Below are 24,720 nucleotides of genomic sequence, written 5' to 3' on the forward strand. Positions count from 1 at the left end.
CACTTCATAAAAAAACAATAAGTGAATTATTTGGGGTCATTCGCTACTAGGAGTCGATTTAAAGGAAGATAGTCAGATTTTCTCTAAAATGCTGCTAAATACAACTGACACCATACTAAGTTACAAGAAGAAACAAGGTTAGCAGGAAACCACAAAAGGAAGGCTGAATCATTCTCGTCTTTGGTTAAAAGTTTCTAAAACAGCATGTGTGTTTTTCACCAAATCAGGACAGTCTAGAAAGTAATATTTACATATTGCAGAAAAACTGCTGTGATGAATATTTGGGAAATTGAATGACTCTAAACTCTCTTTTAAATCCTAAATTTAAAAAAGTAGTCACATTGAAAAATGTCATCTTCAAATAAATAGTTAATAAAGCGTCTGTTCGTGCAGCTAAAATGTTTTCTCAGATTTTTTTTCCCAATATAATTTACTGTATTATAACACAGTCGCAGTCTAATGCTTTAACAGTGCAGCTTACTTAGCTTTGAAAAAAATCTGGTCACATGGACACGTGAAAATTTGTCTTACATTTATGTCAAACGTTTTTACCATCAGGATAAACAGACGTAGATGTGACTCTGCAAAGGCTGTGCAAAAGTGTCCCCATCAGCATCAGACAGCAGCATACATACAATGTTTTAAACATTAGCTAAAAAGATGGTTGACTGATAATCAGTTCTAAGTTTTATTCTTTCACTGCCATCTTGCTTTCCTTTCAGTATTTCTTCTTTTTCTTTGTTCAAGTTTTACTTAACCAGGCCCCAAAGCTAGCCAAATGCACACCTCAAGCCACACCTTGTTAATGTAAACAATTAGCAATTAACCCTTGGCAGCTCCCAGACATTTGCAGGAAGGAGATACAGAGGTGAATAATAATGACACAATAATTCCTGACAGGTACAAACATAACTTTATTATTAATTAAATCTGTGTTTTTCCTTGAATGGAAGAGTAAATGTGTGCATTTCAATCGTTTTCATCTCAGATTTACTGATTAACACCAGTCATCTGACAAAGACAAAGGCTTGATGTAGCAGCTCCATGCAGCTGTATATTTAAGCACAAAGGTGCTTTGGGGTAAAGAGCCCGATAGGAATGTCTTTACATTTTCAGGTATTTAGTTTAACACTAAATATCGATTTTAAATTTGCTCTTGTGGAGGCTTTTCTTATAGGATGACAATGAATTTGGGTGACCACACATTTTCACCGTGGGGGACGTGCAGGTGAGCCTACAGAAAGTTAATGTTAAATGGCATGTGTTGCACTGATTATTGATCGATTTACATGATAAGACTTGTGGAAGCATTAAAGATACTGACTCGTATTCATAATACATTTTATTTAGTGATGGATTTTAAAGAAAATAATGAGGAAGTGTAAAATAAAGTCAGTGTTTTTCACAATTACTGTGAACAAAAAGATGAACTGGATTTTAGTTGCAAATATTTACTCAGACTTTTTACACTCCACTGATTTAATAGGTGCATTTTATGTTTTGTTGCCAGTGGGGGATTCTGGCGAAATATATTGCTTTACTTCCTCGTCTTGCTTCCTGTCATTTCTGCAAAATGTGCCCAAACCTGTTGATGCCACCTGTGTTTCGCTCAGAGCACTTACTAAGCGCAGTGGCTTTTTAAAATATATATTTAGCAACCAAAGCAAGGAAGTGCTCACAGGGGGAAAGAGGGAAGAGAGCAGGATGAGTAAACCACAAGGATTTTGGAATTGAGCAGTGCTGTCAGTTACTTTGCTGAACACAAGGTCCAAAAGATGAAGTTCTGATGGGTGAGTTGTTTGAGTTTTTGTAAAAGTTTGAAAATATAAGGATGTTGTTTGTGTGCTTGTCCACTGGAAATGACTGTTCAATGAGGAAATATATGAATGAGTGTGTTTGTTATACGGGTTTGTCTCTTTTACCCCATGCTTGAACAGACATTAGTGGCCTTTATGCGGCTGCAGTGAGGCCTGGGATTGAGTTGGAAACTGAGTTGGATCCACATTCTGGGAAGTGTGAACATCTGGCAAAAATTTATGGCAGCTTATTAATTATTGTTGAGTTAGGTGTGCACAAATGTTTTGTGGAATTCTCCAGTAATCGAGTGACAGAGTTCCCCGTAAACCACAAGGAGAATGGAATTAGTAAACTGAGATCTCAGATAACTGACACAGACTGCAGGTGACATTCAGTGATAACGTTTTCAGATAAAAACCTTTTACACAGACTACAAGGTGATAAGATCCTGTGTTGTGTCTGAGAATGGAAAAACTCTGACTTCTTTTTCTTAGATTAATTTCTATGAAATTTGTGTACCAATAAAGTAGATTTTGAATATGACTCAGTATCTTCAATGCTTGTGTGAGTCTACTGGAACTGGAACCATTGTAGACATGTCTGTGAAACCCTGAGTGGAAATTACTCTCAGGTATGAGGAGTTATGGCTCCCCTTATTTCCACGAACAGTTTTGTTCTCCACTTCAAATATACACCAGCTACGTTATTAGGTGCTACTACTACTAACTACTGAACCACACTTGAATAGTTGTTGAATAATAAATAAGTGAAAAAGTGTATGTGAGTGAAGCTCTTTGCATTTTGCTCAAACTAAGTTTATTCATTAGGTACACCTGCCCAACTGATTAATGCAAATCTAAGCCAATCACATGGCAGCGGCACACTGTATTTAGGAGTAAATGTGTTGTAGTTCAACACAGCCTTTCAAAAGGTCAGACTGAGATGCTGCAAGGCTGCTTTAAGTAAACGTGGTCAAGCCGGCCTGCTGAAGACGAACCTGAGCATCAGAATGAGGAAGAAAGTTGATCTAAGTCACTTTGAATGTGGGTTGGTTGTTGGTGCCAGACCAGCTGGTTTGAATATTTTGGAAACTGCTAATCTGGGATTTTCCCACACAACCATCTCTATTGTTTACAGAGATTGGTGCGAAAAAGAGCAAATATCCTCGAGCGGAAGTTCTCTGGGTAAAAATACCTTTTTAATGCCAGAGGTTTGAAGGGAATGACCGGACTGCTTCTACTTAGGAAGGCAACAGTAACTCAAATAATAATAAATTTATTTGTATAGCAAATATAAAGAGCATCTCTAAACACACAACATGTGTGACTGTGAAGAAGATGGGTTAAAGCAGCAGAAACCACACCGAGTGACATCCCTGTCAACTAAGAGCAGGCCTCAGTTCACACATCAAAAACCTTTTGGCCTTTTTCAGCTTTATTTAATAGACACAGTGAAGGTCGGACAGGAAAGCGGGGGAGAGACACGCAGCAAAGGGGCATGGGTCGGACTCAAACCCGGGACGGACTCAAACCCGGGTGGGACGCTCTCAGCCGAATGGCATGTGGTTGCCCGCTCAGCGCACTGAGCCAAACCGGTGCCCATGAACGTCAAAAATTTAATTGGAAAAATATTGACTGGTCAGATGAATCTTAAGTTGTTGTGTAAACAACATGAAAATTTGAATCCGTCCTGCCCTGTGTGGTTCAGGGCCTCTTACGCAGTCTATAAGTCGGTAACGTCATTTGGCTGATTACATTTTGCCACAAGTACACAGAAACTGAACATGTGCTGATAACATGAAGGAGATGGATCATCTCGGTGTTTGTGACACTACCTGCAGCGGCGACCCCTTGTGATTGAATCCAAAGGCGGCGGGCCTTGGCCCTCTGGAGCCCCGCAGTTAAAGTTAATCTGGCTTTTTGGACCTTATTTGGAAATATCTGGTCAACAAACGTGGAAAGCAATGTGATTCAGAAACAGAAAGAACAAAAAGCAATCAGTCTTTCTGGGTTTCCTGTACTGCCACAAGCAGTTAACTATGGGGTCAGTGGGAGACACAGTCAAATCATTACCTGCAGTTCACCACTTTTTGTCTTTAATCAACAGACATCAGATCTTTGAGATGCCTCTGTGGTAGTTTGCTTCATCTACCCACAGTAAGTTCATGTGGTGAACGACCTACAATTGCAAAATAGAAACATTTAGAAAGATTCTCTGGACGATAGTGCCACAAACGTCATCTCCTGAAACAAAAAAAATCCCACATTTTGGTATATAAGCACATTGTGTGCCAGTTTAGGATCATTAGCAGCAAACAGAAACAGGCAACACCATGGGTCTTATTAAAGGTAAGCTCCTTTTGATTTCTAGTTGAACAGTATAGGAGGATCATTTGTTCCTGCAAAGCGTAGATCAGACACAGATCTTTGTGTAGAGCTGCTGTTTATCTTCACGTTGTGGTGTGTTTTGAAGTGAGGCTTTTTAGAACTGCTCGAAGCGTGGAGTCATTGTCATTTAACGGTCGCATTAAACAAATTTGTATGGCTGCCATCTTTCATCTGCATACTATAATGTCAATAACTGCCTCAGAGTTACCCTAAAAAACTTGTTGAGGTATTTGTTACCTCTATGCTGGACTATTCTGTACTTCTTTATTATGATTTTGCTCTAAAAGCTTAAAGAAAAAAGCCTTCAGTCCAATCCACTGCAGTGAGAGTGCTAACAGGGACTAGAAGAAGAGATCCTATTTCTACTCACATACAAAGTACTGATTGATCAGGGCCCTTACAGACCTGTAGTCCTGATGGAGAATGCAGGCTAAACATGGTTCCTAGAGTTTCTTAAAGTAGAATGGGAGGCAGGGGCTTGAGCCTCGGCTGTGGAACCACCTCCCAGTTTGGATTCAGGAGACAGACATCCTCTGTAGTTTTAAGATTATGCTTCAGCTTTTGTTATTGTTTTTTGGTTGTTGTTTTTTTTTGGTTTTGTTTAATAAAGCTTTTACTTAGAGCTGAATCAAGTGACTGAAACCATCTCTCAGTTATGCTGCTATAGCCTCAGAGTGCTAGGGAATTTCCCATGATGCACTGAGCACTTCTTTTCCACTCAGCTCTTTTCACTAGTGCATATCATCAACTTTTGTCTTCCCCTCTCATAGTTTGCATTTTGTCTGTGTGTCTCCACGCTCTCCTCCTCTCCCCTCTCCAATCTTGGTTTCGATGCAGGTTTCTTCCTGTTAAAAGGGAGTTCTTTCTCCCTGCTGTTGCGACATGCTTAATCTTCTTTCTCTAAGATTGTAGGGTTTTTACTTTGTAGTGAAGTAACCAGTGTTTTGAAATGGCACTATATACATAAAAATATACACTGAAGTAAATGATCCTTCTGCTACTTTACCGCCTTTTATGGTGTAAGTCTGCTTTGAGGTATGAGGGTGTGCTTACCATCTGAAATAACTGTTTAAGTGTCAGTCTCTCAAGTCTAGCTTTCTTTTTTAGTATGATCAGGTGATCTGCCAGCAGTGTTGATTTCAGCTTTTTTTGACATCAGCTTTTTTTTTGCATAACTGCTTGCAGAGCTCCCTCATCTGTCGCTCATCGTGATGATATGTATTCCCATTATGGCTTCCAACCCAGTGCCAAAGAACCCTATACAAGAGCTTAAAGAGGAAATGAAGAAGAACTTGGAAGCATCTCTCTGCGAACTACAAAGGGCAACAAATAATTATGTAAGTACAATAAAATAAAATGTGCCGGTAAATATAAATCTAAAGATTTGCATTCAACTGTCAAAGCCACTTTATGTGTCACGATAAACACGATCTGTTGTAAAGGAACCCTTTGAAACTCTGATTTTTATCATGGAAGTATAGCTAACATCCTCAGAGCGCTGTGCTGCATCATTGCCTTTGCGCTAACTGCTCTCACTTCTTTTGCAGTGCAAATACGCAGGTCTGCCACTCAACTTAACCGACACAGGGAAACTTAAGGGACAAACTTGGGGAATGGGAAACGAAACCGAGATCAGGAATTCCATCTGTGCCATTGTGGGCTGCCTCGAAAGCCTGCCAGCATTCGTCAAGGATGTAATTGGGGACCGAAATTTGGGGGCTGAAAAAGTCACCAAGAACACAAATGTGTTCCTTAAACGGTTCAACTTGACTGTTGCGCAGACAGATTTCGCTGGTGCCCCCCGGCAACATTGCAGCATAGATTTAAAGGCTTTAGACACTTACAATAAGAAAACCACTATCTTCGGTATTTTAAAAAACAGCATGATATGGGTGAAAAATTTCACACAGATAGAGCCGTCTTGTTAATGTTTTCACTAACCTGTTAGACAAAATGTAAGAGTTTTTAAAAATATTTATTTTCCTACCTATTTATTTATTTATTTTTGTATTTATTAATTAATTATTATTTTTTGCTTGTATTTATTTTATTTATATCGAATGATGTGTAATGTTTTATGGCTGGTCCATTCTGACTGGATAACGTAACCTACCACATGTGCAGTTTAAAAACGTTACCTGGCATAATAAAATGTTCAGCTCAGACCATGAAGCCCTTTGACCTTTCCTTGTTTCTCTGCTTGCCACACAAACGACATAATGTTTTGTTTTTTTACATTTTACCTTAGCCATCAAAATGTTGTAGCCATCGCAGCACTAACCTAAAAGCAAACCTACGGCCAAACCTTCACACGGTGAAGTTCAGAGGACGCTCTTGCCAAAGGCGGACCACACAAACAGAGTTGTCTCGATGACTTCGCAGAACATCCTGCTGACTAACACTTAGTGTAAGCACAGATACTAACCCGCCTAACCATCACTTAACCATAAACACGACTGCATCTTCATGTTATGAGAACCAACTTTTTGTCCCACATAAAGAAGAAAAGAGTTAATAACAGGACTGTAAACATCTTTAGCAGCGTCTACTAATCGGAATGTCAGTGGTTCGATCGCTGACATCCACAACTCTGAAAGACATTGAACCCCAACGTAATCCATCAGATGCTCCCAACCATCACATATGTGAATGTAGAAAAAATTACTTGTGTTGGTGTGAGTGAGACTCTTGTAGTAAGAAAGCACTATGAGTCTTTAAAAAGAGCAATTTAGTATCTCTATGCCTATTCAGCCAATCACATGTAGTGTATTTAGGTGACGATGATAATAATGAAGTTTAAATTGAATATCAGAAGGGAAAAGAAACATAATTTGAGTGACTCTGGTTGTTGGTGCCAGATTTCACAAACTGCTGATCAGACATATCCATCTCTGGGGTTTATACAGGATGGCCCAACATAGAGAAAACATCCTGTCAGGATCAGTTCTCTGGGTGAAAATCGCTTGTTGATGTCAGAGATCAGAGGAAAATAGACTGCATTGAGCTCATAGGTAGGCAACTCAAATAACAATGTGTTACCAGCAAGGGATGTAAAGGAGCATCTCTTGAAGCAGATGACCAGAGCAGCAGAAGACAACACTGTGTGCCACAGAAACATAAAAACATATTCCCTGATCTGATGACTCTGATTTCTGCTGTGACGTTTGGATCACAGGGTCGGAATTTGGATGGAGAATCCATCCGGCAATGGTTCAAGCTCTTGGTGGTGTGATGTTATGGGGGATATTTTCTCACCTTGAGCCCCTTAGTAATATATTACCATTATATGCTGGTCTTAATGGAGACCTGCAAAGGTCAATAATGATTAAGCTCAAGAAAAAACCTAAAACAGTGATGACACATTTACATTTTCAGGACAAAGCTTGATTGATTACGTTCACTGACTCATTTTCTTGTTTAATATTAGGCTAATAGAAACACACACACACACACACACACACACACACATATATATATATATATATATATAGAAAGCTGTGCAAGTCATTCATGTAATTTAAATGAGTAATCACATGAGATCTGTTACGGGATGTGTAGTTTTTTTAAACCAGGGATTCCTTTGAGGAAACCCCCAGAAGAGAAAAAAACCTGAATCCTAAAGTTTTCTTATTCTCAAAGCTGCACGCAGAGGAAAATATTAAAAGCCTGATCTTTATCTCAGGAGTTCTAATAAAAGTGGTCCTTGAAAGATGGACCACAGCATCTCATCAGAGCCTGCAGTCAACCAACGCCTCCTGCTGTCATGGATTTCCGTGCTGGTAAGCATCTTGAAGTGAGGCTGTGTGAAAGCAGGCTGCAGCTCGACTCGAGTTTTTTGGTCGGCAAACTTGTGCAATGTTGAAACTCTCCAGTGGTTACTGCAGCTCACCCCCCCCCCCTCTCTCTCTCTCTCTGTGTGTACATGTGAGTGTATTCAAATCTAATTAATCTCCTCTGTGCTCCCTTTCATGCTGCTGCTGCTGCCGCTGCAGTTTTTATCTTCTTCTGCCTGTTCTCTGTGCAAGCAAACTGCGGGACTGTTAGGAACAAAGCCTTGAACACCACCATCCAGGAGATTAGAGTGGAGATACGGAGCGTGCTGGAGCACTTGGTAAGACTTCTGATGCTTACAAAGATCATTAGATCATAAAGAAGGGAGACTGTGTGAAGAATTTGGTGTTTTTTAACTCAGTACTGTCTCAGGTAAAAGTTTCCACAGTTTACATGTGTTTTAAAGCAGCTTGAATGATAGTTTGTAAAAATTGACTCATCTTAATGGAAGCAGCTTCGGTAAAGCGCTGTGCTGTGTTTGAGCACACAGCCCAGTCAGATGTCAGAATCGACTGAGATTATGCTAAAAATATTAAAATGAAAATTTTAGATAATTTAACAAACACAATAAATAACAATAATTCTCATTTTTATTTTAGGTTTGTTCTTAGTTTGTGCACTGAAAGGCCCTAATAGAGATTAACAGGGACTAGGTGACATATCAGTAAATCAGTGAGCTGAAATTATTTGCCGACTTACCGACAGTGATGCGTAATCAGCATCTACAACTGCTTTTAAAATTAAGCAGAAATCTAAAAGTACATTTCTCAGCTTCCTTTTCTAAAGTAAACTGAAAGTTTTGGGGGGCTTTGGCAGCTGGTTTGGAAAAAATAAGGTGAAAATGTAAATTTGCACTTTAGGGAACAATGACAGCCTTTCAACCTTTCTGGCACTGAAGGTGATAAATTGACGGCTGTATTTGAACCGCCTGCAGCTTGTAACTCACTGATTTTCCTGCAGGATGTTCCCGGGGTGCTTCCCAACATCTCCTGCCACACCCTGAACTTTTCGGAGCTGGTCAGGCCAGAGCAGCAGCACCTCACCGCTCACCAGCTCTCGTCCTTCCACAGCCGCATAGCAGATGTGTTAACACTCACCCCAGAGCTGTCATCGCAGCTAAAGGCCATCCGCCAGTCCATGCAGGATGCCGAAAAGCTCTGGACCGGCATGACGGTCTCCCAGACCTACAGTCCACTCTCCTTCAAGGACTTGGATGCCTATGTGTACACCAAGTGCTTGCTGGAGCTTGTGGACAAATGGCTCGGCAAAGCGAAGTTTTGATTTCACTGATTTGTCGGCTGCTAATGTTCTAATTTATTTAAAATATTTATTGAAATCTGATATCCTGGTTGTATTTATTTATCAATAACCAAATTATTTTTTATTAAAGATAAAGGGAAAAGAACTCCAAGTTTTCATTTTTGTTGTATTTATTGTGATTCTGAATACTCTACATCAACCAGAAACAGCAAACAAATGTTGGATAAAAACTTTGCTTCATATTTTTTTTAAAAACCCACGCACATTCTTGTGACTTTAAATCTTTAAAACCAATTGAAATTTAAATACAAGTTATAACGCACATTGATCCAAATACTGTCCCCTGTATCTCAGGGTCTTGTTCATGAGTGAGGGGAGCAAGAGCACAGTAGACGTATTGGTGCTGCGGCTGCAGTGATGTGGACACTGTACCAGTCTGCCGTAGTACCTAGAGAGAGCTGACCGTGAAAAAGCTCTCAATTTACCAGTCGATCTATGTCACCACCCTCACAAGCTGTGGGTACTGATCAAAAGAATGAGATCGCTGATACAAGTAGCAGAAATGACCTTTCTCTGAAGGGTGGATGGCCTCTCCCCTATAGATAGAACGAGGAATATAATCATTAAGAAGGGCTCAGAGCCACTACTCCTCCACAATGAAAGGAGCCAGGTGAGGAGGTTCGGGCATATGAAAAGGATGCTGCCTGGGTGAGGTATTCCGGGCATGTCCCACCGGCAGGAGGCCCCAGGGAGACCCAGGTCACCCTGGAGAGATTATATCTCTCTGCTGGCCTGAAAACATCTTGGCGTTTCCCTGGAAAATCTAGAGGAGGAAGATGGGAAGAGGGAAGTCTGGGCTTCTCTGCTTAGGCTGCTGCCTCTGTAACCCGGTCCCGGATAAGAAAGTGAATTGATGGATGATTAAAAATAATAAAAATAGTTATTACACTCTTTAAGAACTGAGGGGAAATTCCATTGACAAAGTACACTACACAGGTACCTGAATACAGCAAAATAAAAACAAAAGCCCAGTCCACAGAGTTACAGCACAGTCCAGTCCTTGTAACTGTCCAGCAGGCTGTTTCCTGATCTCTTCTCATTCTCAAACAGCAGCCAGACCCACAGGAAATGAGCTGTCCTTCTTCTGCACAGTTCCCGTCTGATATCACTTCCTATGAGCTCCACAAGACTCCAGCATCTGCCCAGTGTATTGTGCAGATGTAATCAGCTGTCAGCCTGTAGTTCCACATTACAGCCACCAAGTGGCCCTAAGCCACCAGCTTCCAGCTGCAGGCTGACTTATCCAGTCATCATTACTCAGTTTGGTCAGTTAACCACTCTTTTAGTCCAGCAAACAAGTCTGGCAGCACATTAGAAATGTACACAACACACTAAAAATCTTTATATTAAGACTAAAAGATCTAAAACAACCAAAGTCAAAGTTTTATATAAATACTTTTAGAAAGCACAGGTAGTTAAATATATTAAATGAAGTTAAATATTCTTCTGCCAGACAAATAAACAATAAGGATCAGCTTTCGATGTAATGATAGTTACTTTTATCTAAATATGATATTTTTTAAAAAGTAATTTTGCTTTTTCTTCTGCCAAGAGAGAGCAGTGCAACTTAGCCAAAGGACACAGACTGGAGCATGAATGATTAAAAATTAAATCTATTTTTAATTCACCCCTCAACAATACAGGGACTAACTACACATGGCTAACACTTAGATGGTGTCAGGATCTCATCTCTACTTTTGATATCTGATATGGTTCTGTTGGCTTCATCAGGTGGTGGCCTCCAGCTCGCTCTGGAGCAGTCACAGCCGAGTGAGAAACGGTGTGAATGAGAATTAGCACCTCCAAGTCTGAGGCCACGGTCCTCAGCCAGAAAAGGGTGGACTGCCCACTCCAAGTCAGGGACGAGTAACTGCCCCAAGTGGAGGAGTTTAAGTATCTCAGGGTCTTGTTCACGAGTGTGGGGATGTCAAATGCTTGAACCACCTCAACTGGTTCCTTTCGATGTAGAGGAGTAGTGGCTTTACTCTGAGCCCCTGCCAGATGGCCAAACTCCTCACCCTATATATATCTATAAGGGAAGGGCTAGCCACCCTTGGGACCCAACTTATTGCTGGCTATGCAGACCAAGCTCTTGCAACAATTGTATAGGGATCGAATGGCCCGTAGCAATGGGTCAGAGACCCCATACATGCCTTCTCCAAGTCCACAAAACACATGCAGACTGGTTGGGCAAACTCACATGCACCCTTAAGTATCCTCAAGAGGTTAAAAAGTTTATCCAGTGTTCCACAACCAGGACAAAAACCGCATTGTTCCTCCTTCGGCTGCCTCCGAAGTCCCACAGGCTAACCCAGCCCGATAGGACTTGAGTGGTGAAGTCTCCCAATAAGACGACAGGTGGAGTCGTCAGGTGGAGCACCCACTACTCTGAACTGTCATTCAGCGCATGGGTCCAGGGAACAAATCCTTGCGTCCACCAGGAAAAACTCCAATGTAAGGGAGCAAGCTGAGGGGACACTAAGATAAGACACCCACCCCAGCCTGCCACCTGTCACCAAGGGCAACTCCAGGCTGAGACAGAGATCAGCCCCTCTCCAGGAGACTGGTTCCGGAGCCCAAACCGTGTATTGAGGTGAGCCCGACTATATTTAGCCAGTACCTCTCAACCTCACACATTAGCTCAGGCTCCTTCCCTTCCCTTTGAAGCAGATGGCCTACATAAGCAGAAGACTGTACTGTGTGCCAGTCCTGTCAGCTGCGAACAGGAAACTTAGGCAACAATTCATACAGGCTCACCAAAACTGGACAATAGGAGACTGGAAAAAACGCTGGTCTGATGAGTCTTGAGTTGCAGGATCCAGATGGTAGGGTCAGGATTTGGTGGATTCATCCTGCTTTGTATCTGGCTTTTGGTGATGTGATGATGTGGGGATAGGTTCTTGCCACAATTTGGGCCTCTTAGTAGCAGCTGAGAATCATACGCTGGCCTTAAAGGACAATGGTAAAGGTCAAAGATAGAAAAAAAATTGCATTCTAGCTAACCCTGAAACAGTTTTGGCATTTTTTTAAAGAGTTACTTATTTGATTTTACATGAGAGATCACAGGAAATAAGATTAAACGAGGGTAAAGCACAAAGGTACCCACCTTTAATTCTTGTTTGTACACTTTTCTTGTTTTGTCCAGTTATTACAGATTTAATCTGTTTTGGTTGACTACCTGTTACGGGAAGTGTCGATGTTTTGTGTTTTCTTTTGAAGAAATTTCTTTACAAAGGAAAGCCCCAGCAGAAAAACACTGACTCCTAAAATTCTTGCTCTGAAAGCCACACCCAAAGGAAAAGAATGATCTTTCTCTGAAAAGCCTCAATAAAAGTGGTCCTTGGAATGTCAGTGGTTCGATCGCTGACATCCACAACTCTGAAAGACATTGAACCCCAACGTAATCCATCAGATGCTCCCAACCATCACATATGTGAATGTAGAAAAAATGACTTGTGTTGGTGTGAGTGAGACTCTTGTAGTAAGAAAGCACTATGAGTCTTTAAAAAGAGCAATTTAGTATCTCTATGCCTATTCAGCCAATCACATGTAGTGTATTTAGGTGACGATGATAATAATGAAGTTTAAATTGAATATCAGAAGGGAAAAGAAACATAATTTGAGTGACTCTGGTTGTTGGTGCCAGATTTCACAAACTGCTGATCAGACATATCCATCTCTGGGGTTTATACAGGATGGCCCAACATAGAGAAAACATCCTGTCAGGATCAGTTCTCTGGGTGAAAATCGCTTGTTGATGTCAGAGATCAGAGGAAAATAGACTGCATTGAGCTCATAGGTAGGCAACTCAAATAACAATGTGTTACCAGCAAGGGATGTAAAGGAGCATCTCTTGAAGCAGATGACCAGAGCAGCAGAAGACAACACTGTGTGCCACAGAAACATAAAAAAATATTCCCTGATCTGATGACTCTGATTTCTGCTGTGACGTTTGGATCACAGGGTCGGAATTTGGATGGAGAATCCATCCGGCAATGGTTCAAGCTCTTGGTGGTGTGATGTTATGGGGGATATTTTCTCACCTTGAGCCCCTTAGTAATATATTACCATTATATGCTGGTCTTAATGGAGACCTGCAAAGGTCAATAATGATTAAGCTCAAGAAAAAACCTAAAACAGTGATGACACATTTACATTTTCAGGACAAAGCTTGATTGATTACGTTCACTGACTCATTTTCTTGTTTAATATTAGGCTAATAGAAACACACACACACACACACACACATATATATATATATAGAAAGCTGTGCAAGTCATTCATGTAATTTAAATGAGTAATCACATGAGATCTGTTACGGGATGTGTAGTTTTTTTAAACCAGGGATTCCTTTGAGGAAACCCCCAGAAGAGAAAAAAACCTGAATCCTAAAGTTTTCTTATTCTCAAAGCTGCACGCAGAGGAAAATATTAAAAGCCTGATCTTTATCTCAGGAGTTCTAATAAAAGTGATCCTTGAAAGATGGACCACAGCATCTCATCAGAGCCTGCAGTCAACCAAAGCCTCCTGCTGTCATGAATTTCCGTGCTGGTAAGCATCCTGAAGTGAGGCTGTGTCATTTGAAAGCAGGCTGCAGCTCGACTCGAGTTTTTGGTCGGCAAACTTGCTCAGTGTAATCAATCTAATTAATCTCCACTGTGTTCCCTTTCATGCTGCTGCTGCAGTCCTTATCTTCTTCTGCCTGCTGGCTGTGAAAGCAAACTGTGAGGCTGTTGGAAACAGGGCAGCCGAGCGTGCCTTGAATGCCAGCATCCGGATGATTAGGGTGAAGATACGTAGCGCGCTGGAGCACTTGGTAAGGCTTCTGATGCTTACAAAGATCATTAGTATTACATAATGAGGGAAGAATTTAGACTTTATAAAAGAAACTGATGTTTTTAACTTGATTCTGTCTCTGCTGAAACTAAACTGAGCTGGTAAACGGTGTTATAGGTAGTCCACCACTGGTTTAGTAAATTAAAGCTTTTATAGTCATATCAGGTTATTTGAGGTGCATACACTGGTATTAGGATGTTACAAGCAATACCAGTTGTAGGCTGTGCTCCCTTGATTATATGGACATGAGGAGCTGGTGACACCACAGACCATGAGTGTATGTTGATGCTTTAAAGGCATTATCAAGACTTTTGCTCTATTTTTAGCAGCTGGTTTAAAAAAAAATGTAAACATAACTTTACATTAGAAAACAAAGAAAGGCATAATAAACTCTTCCTGGGACTGAAAGTGATGAATTAAGAGCTGTATTTGAACCGTCTGTCAGTTTCAAATTCTTCTGTGGATCATTTGCATGCGTTTGTGTTACAAAAATAACAACACATCATCATCAGTTTCACACAAACAGCGATGAGTAGTTACTGAGTTGTATGTTCATGGATTCTCCTGCAGGATGCTTTTGGACTGCTTCCCAACATCACCTGCTTCACCCTGAACATTTCAGAGCTGATCAAGCCGGAGCAGCGGCACCTCACCGCTCACCAGCTAAGCTCCTTCGAGTGCTACATGGCAAAGGTGTCAAAGTTCACCCCGGAGCTGTCGTCACAGCTGCACTACATCTGCCAGATCATACGTGATGTGGTGCATCTCTGGACCGGCAATACGGTCTCCCACACATGCAGACTACCCTCCTTCAAGCAGGACTTGGACAGCTATGTGTACACCAAGTGCTTGCTGGAGCTTGTGGACGAATGGCTCGGCAAAGCTACGTTTAGAATTCACTGATTGGTCGGCTACTAATGTTCTCTTTTATTGAAAATATTTAGTTAAATCTGATACCTGGTCATGGATTCTATTGAGCAAATGTTTTGTATTGAAATTAAAGTGATGAGAAGACAAAGTTTTCAGTTTTGTTGTATTTATTGTGATTCTGAATCATTTAAGGCATTTTCCATCATGTTACATGTAGACATTTGGGAAGAGCACAAAGAAACAGTCGTATCCAGCATAAGAAAATATCTTTTCTTCATAAAACCAACAATACAATACTAAATGTTGGGAGTCGAACATAAGCAGATCCAATCTGCGTCATCCTGTACATCATCCAAAACAAATCCACACAAAGAAACACAAAAGTAAAGATCACTAGAGAGAGAGAAGGAAAGAAAACGGTGTAATACAGGAGAGAAACGGCACAGAGACATCATCAAAAGAGGAGAAACAACTACAAAACTATTTAAAGAGAAAGCCTAGCTGCATTCAGAGGTGCATCTTCATCATCAAATAGTAGTAAATCATATCTGAACTCTATATATTTGACTCGCAACACCAAACTGTTCATTTAAGTGTTCATCACTGCATTCTCCATTTTTTGTGAACTGAGCAGCCTACAGAGGAACACAAGAGCACAACTTCCCCTATAAAAGACTCGTGCAATCCAATCATAAATAAAAAAAAGAAAAGAACTGCACACACAAAAAGCTGCACATTCATCTATTAAACATGGTGCGTTGTGCTACTGTAAACTCAGTTGTTCTGCACAATAAAAGAAAAAAAAAAACAAACTCACAACATCTGCCTGAGGAGTGCTGAACCACAAAAGAAGATAGAGACGAATCCGCTGGCAAAGATCACATGCAGGCACACTTTGACCTCAAGGCTGCCAGCTGCACTCACAGTGTCTAACCCTCAAGCTCTCCACAAAGCAGAGTACTCCATAAAAACATTATGCCAGTAACACAACAGACTGAGAATACTCTTGGATATGGCTTTGGGTGTGTTTCTTTGCGCTTCCTCCAATGCATTGCTTTTTATCTGTGTTTGCTTTGAACACGTGTACCCGTGAGAAGGAAAGAAACAGCATATAAGTGAAACCTGTACCCTTACAGACAGTACGTGTTCCTGCTGAGAAGGATCCTGGCTCGACTTGTTCTTAGATGATTAGCGTAGCCCTGAGTGATCAGTAAAGAACCAGAAAGACCCCTACTGCACACTGAAGATCCTGTAACACTGTAGATGCAGGAATATACAGTAGTGTATGCAAAATCTGTACTGCTAGTTCAGTTACGCGTCTTGTGGGCGCTGACAGTAATGTTGCGGCATCGTGCTGCGGCCTGCAACGTTCATCCTTGTGTTGTTTGCAGGTGAGCTCAGTAGAAATGGGCAGAGCAGGGACGGAAAAAACTGCTATGAACAAGATAATATTCACCTGAGTAAACAAGGGACGGTGAACAGAACAGGACAGGCAAATTCCAACATATAAGTATTCAACTTTAATATATTTCAATCTCCTCAATGGGAGGCGTTTGAACCTCCAAATAAAATAAATTGTACTTCTAGCTAGATTAAAAAAACCAAAACAAAACAAAAAACATCTGATAATCTTGTGAAAGGAAAGAAATGATGTCCTTATACTGCATAAGAGAACAAACTTCCCATTCAGCATTTCCCTTTTTGAAACACAATCTTGCGACTTAACATTTTTTAAATGTAACTTAAATTTAAATACAAGTTGTTGCTTTCAAGACATAAAAACGACATGGGCCAGCTTCTAATACACTAAAAGAGGAAAATCATCTGAAAGTTAAAGATAGTCATAGTTACTTCTATTTAAATATGATTAAAAAGTCATTTTTGCACTCATTTTGTTTGGTGCACCATGTGTCTCGTTCCCAAAAGTCAAACATAGTCTCTTTTCTGGGATTTGTGGAAGACTGAGCTTGCTGAAAGGCTACAAGGCAAACCAGTGATATGTTATGATGGTTAAAAAAAAAAAAGTTCAGGTGGCTTCTGGGTCACTTCCAGGAGGAATCTAAGAGTTTGTTTGTGTTACGGCCTGGATGGCTTCTTCAGGGAGCACGGATGGATCGCTGAGAATGGACGTGGTAGTGCACAGCTGGCGAAGAGTACTTAGGACCACTGAAAAACAAGCCCAAATGAATTGCATTAAAACAAATGGTTGATATTTGCACAAACAGATGCCCGTGTGCTTTCCATTTAGAGCCGCATGTAGTTTGCTCTGATTTAATCTGAGTTTTGGTTGACTGCATGACCTGCTCAAATTCAAATCAAGCATCAGCATAAAGAAGGTGATTTTAAGTCACTTTGAATGTGACATGGTCATTGGTGCCACACTAACTGGTGTTAATATCACAAAAACCGCTGGGATTTGCCTCTAACCAACCATCTCATACAGAGAACAAACTATAAAATACTACAGAGAGTGAGCGGCTTGTTGATGCCAGAGGTCAGAAGAGAATGACCAATCTGCTGTGAGCTGATTGAAAAGCAAAAGTAATTTATACAGCCACTGGTTATAGCCGATGTATGCAGCACTTTTGAAGCAGATGAACTCCAGCAGCAGAAGATCATATGTAGTGCCACTTCTGTCAGCTAACAGGAAACTGAGGCTACAGTTCACAAAGACTCTCACAAAAACTGGAGAAAAATGTTGCCTGGCGTGATGCATCTTGATTTCTGCTGCAGTATTTTTACAGTAGGGTCAGAATTTGGTACAAACAACAAGAAAACCAGCGTCATGTCCTGCCTTGCTCCAATGGATCAGTTGTGGTCTAATGATGGGGATGTTGTAGACATATTCTTGGCACACTTTGGGCCCCTTACTACCATTTGAGCATCATTTAAACTTCTCAGCCTCCATTAGTATCGTTGCTGACTATGTCTACCTGTAGGGGATGTTTCTCATGGCATGTAGACTCTGAAATGATATATACTGGTATACACTATATACTTGTACTACAGTGCTTTATATTTTAGGGAGTGCCCATGTTAAGCAGTCGAAACATACACAAATTATTTGTGACCAGTATACTTAGGTCAGGTTTGTGACATATTGGTAGATTATAGCTTTGACAGCCCAAACTGAAGTCTGAAGTTACCATAAATTAGTGAAATTGATAACTTTGGCATTACAACTCCTTTAAAGCCATAAAAATATCAAGGAGGACTAATTGCATTTTGCTGCAAAGCTGGCATAACAACCATGATCCTGACGCTTTAACCTGACCTTGGCCATAAAGCTGTCAAAATGAGCTATAAAGATGATGGACGATGAGGTCTGGGAAAGTTGTGTAAACTGACACATTGATCAAAGTAAGACATGAATAAATACATCTAATGTGTAACTGTTTTTAAAGAGAATGATTTCACACAAATTGGGAAAAATTTAATCAAAGTGGAAATTAAAGTCAAATTTTGGGAGCTTACATAACAAAAAGAGAAGCCGTAGATGCCTCTCAATATAAAGGAGCCTCAGCCCTGACAAGTGTGGGTATGTTTGTCTTCATCTTTCATCTGTCTGTCTGCTGTTGGCACTTAAGGCGCTACACCCCGGGGATTGCTTTGCGTTGTCTTGCTGTTCTGTGTGTTGTGATGCTGTCATGCTGTTTATAAGACTGTTGTGACCTCTGTGTACCCATCTTCTTAAGACTGCTTCCAACAGCATAACACGCCATGTCACAAATCTCAAAAAGTTGCCTCTGTTCATCAGGACGTAGCATTTTTAGTGGAAGAAAATGCTATGTAATAATCAGATGCACTCATTGTAATTACAACAAAGTTACTGTGATTACCCCTCAAGTGAGTTATCATATCGTTCAAAAACTGTGCTACAATGTTGAATTTCCTGTTGTGTCATGGTTGTGTGATTTCTGATTAAAAGGCAGGAATATACAGAGATGGTGAAAGATAGTCAAAGCTGTGCAGATGGAAGAAAGTCCCTTTGGGGTCAAAAATCATCCAAAAGTGCTGATCCACTTCTCTTGCAAACAGTAGGTGGAATGAAGACGTAAAGGACTTTCCCCCCCACTTGTATGTCAGAGCATGTCGGTTATTTTACTTACTGGGTCTGAGTGCTGGAAGCGAGCAGTGACGATCCAGCCATTGCAGCGTGGTCTGACAAAGCTCTGCTCTGCTTGCTGTTGACACCATCCCATTGAAAGAATCAAAAAGAGGCTTGATAATGATGCTGAACTGAATGTATGACAGTCAAGGAGGAACTTTAAATCTGATTACACAACTTATCAAAATAGGCTTTAAATGTAAAAGGCCAAGAGGTATTAAAAATGCAGTGTGTGGTTTTGATACAGTTGAAGTCTTATTATCAACCCTACTACATTATTGACCTGGAGAGCAAAGGTAAATAAATACCTGAAGGTTTCCCTACTAGGATGCTAGGTTCTCTCTCACACACATATATACATAATACAGGGTTATTAAGATATATACTGAGACAAACAAGCTGATCTACACTACAGCAGCAGTGATCAATGAGATGCTTGGCTACAAGTTGAACATCCACAAGGAGCAGTACCCTCCATTGGAGAAGGAGAGTGGTTAGCCAACTATCAGAACTGCAGGGAGGTACTTAAGAAGTACAGCGAGCTGTCCATACCTAACACTTTGGAAACTGCCAAGAAAAGACTCACAACTTTGGCCAGCTGCTTGAAGAGGTAAACCAGAGAGATAGAAGGCAGAGAATAAAGTAGCTGTTCTCCACAGAACCAGCCAAGGTGTACTTTCAGTGGCAAGGGAACAATATGAGAGCAGCACCACCAAGGCTGGAGACGGAACAATACTGGAAGAGCATATGGGTAGCAAAGCTCATTGGCTAATGAATTTAAGAGAAGACTAGAAGAATAGATTACAAGAAGGCCGATGACTCAATGTCCCACACTTGGATCCTGGAATGCCTAGAACTATACAAGATCAACAGGACCCTAAGAGCCTTCATCAGGAACTCAATGGGGATGCATCTGCATCGGCCTGAACCCCCTCAGTGAGATCATTGACAAGACTGGCTACTAGGGTTGGGTGATTGGACGAATATATCAACTATCGGTGATCGTTTTCACAAGGGCGATTTATTCATTTATTTGCCCATGAGCAAGTTTGCTAATGATGATGGAGCTAATAGAAGCAGTCAACAAAAAAAATAAAAATACATAATAGCGCTGTTTTAACAGCACCCTCTTTTATTCGTGAGCAAATGCACCTTCCTCAGAGTGCGCCCAAATGCTTGTTGATGGAGATGGGTTTAGCGCGTTAAAATTTTTAATCATGTTAATTGTGATGACCGCATTAATGCTGCGCCAACGCTGACAGCCCCAATTTTTCTGGGGAAATTAGTTCATCCATGTTTGGACTTCTTCTGTATTATAAACATGAAATCAGTCTGTGCATGATTACACGGAGGATATGTGCATGCGCGAATATATCGCCCATCATCGATTATTGGACTGACAATTGTCGGCTGGAAAATTTTTATATATCGCCCAAACCTACAGGCTACAAATACTGACTGTGGAATGGAGCAGTTTTCAGCCACCTCCTGTATGGATGACATCAAGCTGTATGCCGAGAGTGAACAAGACATCAATTCACTGATCCACACCACCAGGATATACAGCAGTGACATCGGAATGTTGTCCGGCCTGGAGAAAAGTAGTTTGATGATAACATAGAGAGGGAAGGTAGTAAGAACTGAGGGGGTAATAACACCTATGCCCTGCCTGTGATCAGACCCTGCTGGGATAATAAGCTGGCCAGAGGAGGAGATAGAAGCCACTGATATCAAGAAAAGGAAGCTCCTTACCATGCATGCATGCATGCATGCAGGGTTTCACCTCATGTCCAGCATCCTGAGGCTGTATGCCAAGCAGAAGGAAGGAGGCTGGGGACTGGTGAGTGTCAGCACCACAGTCCAGGATGAGGCAACTAACATCCATGGCAAACAGAAGGAGACAGCTTATAATGACAGATGTAGCAGTTCCGAATGACAGCAACATCAGGAACACAAGAAACTTAAGAAATTCCAAGGGCTCAGAGAAGGGCGGGAAGATGTGGAGGGTGAAGGTTACAGTGGCCCAGCAGTTATGGGAGACCTAACATCCGAAATAGAAAAAGTAAATAGACCTCCCCTTTTCTGTTTCACATCCTGACTGAACAGTCTCCACTGGTTTTAAAAATAATAAACATCCTAACAGCTGAACAGTTTTAGTGGCTCGCTTTCTTTCCCATGTTTTGGCTCAGAACTGTAGTTTGTCCTGGACTGGAGTCAGAGCCATTCATACACATGTGGAGGTGGTCATTTGTGAGCCTGGAGCAATATTTAGTTTGATTATATTCACTTTGTAGAAAACCTTGCATTTGTGTGTCAAGTCAAATACAGTGGAATAGTCACTTTTTACAAACTGCTCCTTCAGGATCACATTTGTTAGGAGATCGCCTGATTGGATGTGTAGAAGTCCAGCATTCAGCCATTTAATCCTCTATTTTCACTGTCCAATGTTTTTGTTTTTTGCACCAGCACCATTTGTTACTTATTTTTCTCTCCGTTTTCTTTGTCTCGGCCTTCGCCAGCACAGTCGTCTGTATCACTCCCTGTCTTTTTTCTATATTTGTCACTTTCTTTTCACTGTCTTTTCAGCTGTTGGCACTGCAGAGTCCCCGTGTGTATCCCCCGGAATGCACAGAGTTGATTGGCTAAACGATATCATGTGAGATAGCTAAGTCACATCCGATTGTTCTGCGTGTTTCTTCAGCCACTGAACCACTGCTGTAAAGACCAGAAAACCTGCACCAGTTAAAACAGAAGCATCCCATCAGGTTTTAAATCTGTTTTGGATATAGGTCCGGGTCCGAATGGGCCTGAAAAGCAGCCCGCATGCTAGTAACCTGCACTACAGCAACAGGGCTAAAACACAAGAAACTTTATCTGGGATAATTACTGCTCCTAAAAACAAACTCCCTGCTTCAGAGTCACTGGTGATAAATTAGAAGAAACCAGACAAACGCAAGGAATTTATTTTCTTTGGGTCTTTTCTTAATAATTGAGAAATTTTTAAGGGGAGAGGAGGTGCAACTGTAGAATATTAAACTGAATAAATAAATAAAGATTCCCCTTCACATAATACAAAGTCAATACAGATCTATAAACTCTTCTGGTCTTGTGTGAGGGGAGGCTAATTGGACTCTGGTAGATAACAAACAAACCAATCCCTCTGCTATCTGATACAACACAGTACCTATTTATTTTAGGTTATTTATATATGAATACTTTTAATATTTCATGGACTGAAAACTTTGAAATTTAAAAGCTGTATGAGGCACCAGTTTTATCTAAACCCTTCTTAAGAAAATAACTTACGCGTAACTTCTCCTGTCGGAAGCCTGCTTCTGCCTCTGCTGTGTATTTCCTGCAACTTATCATTCAGATCTCAGTGAGGTGCCTCTCTTTCTAGTTTCAAGTGGGAGACACAAAAGCCTCCCTCAAAAAATAAAAACTGTTACATCAGCTAGCTTGTAGAAGGATACAATCCAGAACTTCCAGTTCTGAAGTGTGCGGTTCTTCACATATTCATTAAACTTCTCTTGCATGTGGTCGAGGCGATGTCGTCTCATCGGTACGCCCGTCACAGGAAGCTGCTCCTGACACAAGCTGCAGTGAGGAAAGATTTCAGAGTTAATACATCAGCTCGCTGTGCATGTTTAGTACTGTACTGTGCATAAGTCTCGAGCCACTCTTTACTTCCTTACATTTTGGTCGGTGCAGCAATGTACTGAAACCTGTGCAAACATACCGTATTTTTCGGACCATAAGGCGCACCGGATTATAAGGTGCATTAAGTGAAACAAAACAGTCAGATAAATCAAATTTTACTCAACTCATTCTTCTTGCTTCCTCCACTTCTGTACCATTGATTAATTAATATTGAATTCTCTCACAGCTGCTCTATTCCCATGTCGGTGCAGTATATTAATGACTAACTTCTAGTGGTGTGTGGATCGATACTGAAATATTGATTCCTCCGATACCACTTATTTATGTTCCAGAATCGATTCTCATATTAAAATATCAATATTTTACTAATTTGGGGTAAATTTTTAGTTTATCATTAACAGGAACACAGTGGAAAGAAACTATATCATTTGGATCGTCTAACTTGGAAGGAACTACTTCCTCTTCTGCCTTTCATGGTCATATGCGAAATACGGTTGTATAAATGTGTCGCAGCCCCTTGGCGTGCACACTCACAACAACGGCTGAGCGTAAACAGTGTCATGTGTGGACGTATTTTACCTTCACAAACAGCCAAGACGTGGTTTGCGATACATGTGGCAAGACAGTGAGGTGTTGTGGCAACACCACTAACCTCGTCAAACACCTCAGAGTAAATCATATCACAGAATATGAGAAACTTATGTTGAGGTGAACTGGAGAGGAGTGGGACAGGTCCCGCTAGGGCGAGACAGACATCTCTTGCGGAGTCCTATAGTGCTGCAGGCAGGCAACGTGTTCAAATACACAACCTCAGGTTTTTTATGTCTGTATGATAATTCTGCATTATTAAGCAATAAGAACAAGTAGTCTGATGTCCTGTGACCATTATGAAGCCATAATTTAAAATATAGTGGTCCCTCGTTTATCGCAGGAGTTACGTTCCAAAAATAACCTGTCATAGGTGAAATCCACTGCGTTATAGCGAGGGACCACTGTACAATAAAACATTACGTTTTTGTATAAAGCATCAGATCAGTATCGTGGATACCACCCTGAAATTTTCTTGGTATCGGATCTGAAAGGAAAACAGTACATCACTACTAATCTCATATTGTGGATGGATTATCTCAGTTGTTCTACTGACTGAAGTTTGGTCCGTTTACAGAATCCTACCATGTGATTGCATTTGTCCCTAAACATCAGGAACCCTCACGCTAGCTTTTATAGAGTGGAAAAAAGTTAGCGTTTATCCTCCAGCTTCACTGTGTTTATGTTATGCTAACGTAGCTGTGTCGCCAGCGATTACGTAGCACATCATTTAGACGGTGATGCCACAGTGTTCGTTTGACTTTGGGACCTGAAACAGACGGAGTTTTGGACCCAGATTACTCCACGAGACTCCTGACTACGGTAGTCATAATGCTCCGGCAATCCACCAAGCTGCATCGGCACATTCAGCAGTGTGTTTGGGATCACTGTTATGATGAAAAAGCTGTTGCTAATTAGATACAGTGGTGTGAAAAAGTGTTTACCCCCTTCCTGATTTTCTTTTTTTTGTGTTTGCCACACTTAAAGGTTTCAAATGTAAATTTTAGACAAAGACTACATAAGTAAACCCAAAATGCATTTTCTAAATGAAGATGTTTATTATTAAGGGGGGGGGGGGGGGGGGGGACCTACACATGGCCCTGTGTGAAAAAGTGATTGCTAAACAACTTTTTCATTTTTTAATGATATGACTTGGTTAGACTGTATTATCTAAGTCATAACAAACAAAAAAGGGGATCAAATAATTTATTTTTAGTGACAAAGTGCCTAAAGACACAATTTAAAACTGATTATTTTTAAAGTTGTAGGCGCTTGATTCAGGTACCTTTGTATCCTTGAATGATTCATAGTTCAGCGTTAAGT

The 24,720-nt window shown here is 40.8% G+C and overlaps 1 protein-coding gene and 1 long non-coding RNA gene across 4 annotated transcripts in view; one reads left to right on the forward strand and one right to left on the reverse strand.

Moving 5' to 3' along the window:
• The first annotated feature begins 1,723 nt into the window (after positions 1–1,723).
• LOC146562604 (uncharacterized) lies at positions 1,724–6,361 on the forward strand. Its single transcript, XR_014894546.1, has 3 exons — positions 1,724–1,790; positions 5,370–5,521; positions 5,732–6,361. It is a non-coding gene; the product is annotated as an uncharacterized LOC146562604 (long non-coding RNA).
• Positions 6,362–15,190: 8,829 nt separating this feature from the next.
• Positions 15,191–24,720, reverse strand: part of mlxip (MLX interacting protein) — a 28,047-nt gene continuing 18,517 nt past the window's right edge. For all 3 annotated transcript variants that reach the window (XM_085294508.1, XM_085294510.1, XM_085294507.1), the window contains exons 15-17: positions 22,623–22,746; positions 19,151–19,280; positions 15,191–17,207 (exon numbers count right to left, since the gene is read on the reverse strand). In XM_085294508.1, coding sequence (XP_085150634.1) covers positions 17,101–17,207; positions 19,151–19,280; positions 22,623–22,746 — 361 coding nt within the window. In that variant the 3' untranslated portion in view covers positions 15,191–17,100. The remainder of the gene's footprint in view (positions 17,208–19,150; positions 19,281–22,622; positions 22,747–24,720) is intronic.

The sequence above is a fragment of the Mchenga conophoros genome, linkage group LG12 (assembly GCF_057382185.1).
Source record: "Mchenga conophoros isolate Kocher_MC1m ecotype Shallow Benthic linkage group LG12, M_conophoros_male_GT1.1, whole genome shotgun sequence".
Classification (NCBI taxonomy): domain Eukaryota; kingdom Metazoa; phylum Chordata; class Actinopteri; order Cichliformes; family Cichlidae; genus Mchenga; species Mchenga conophoros.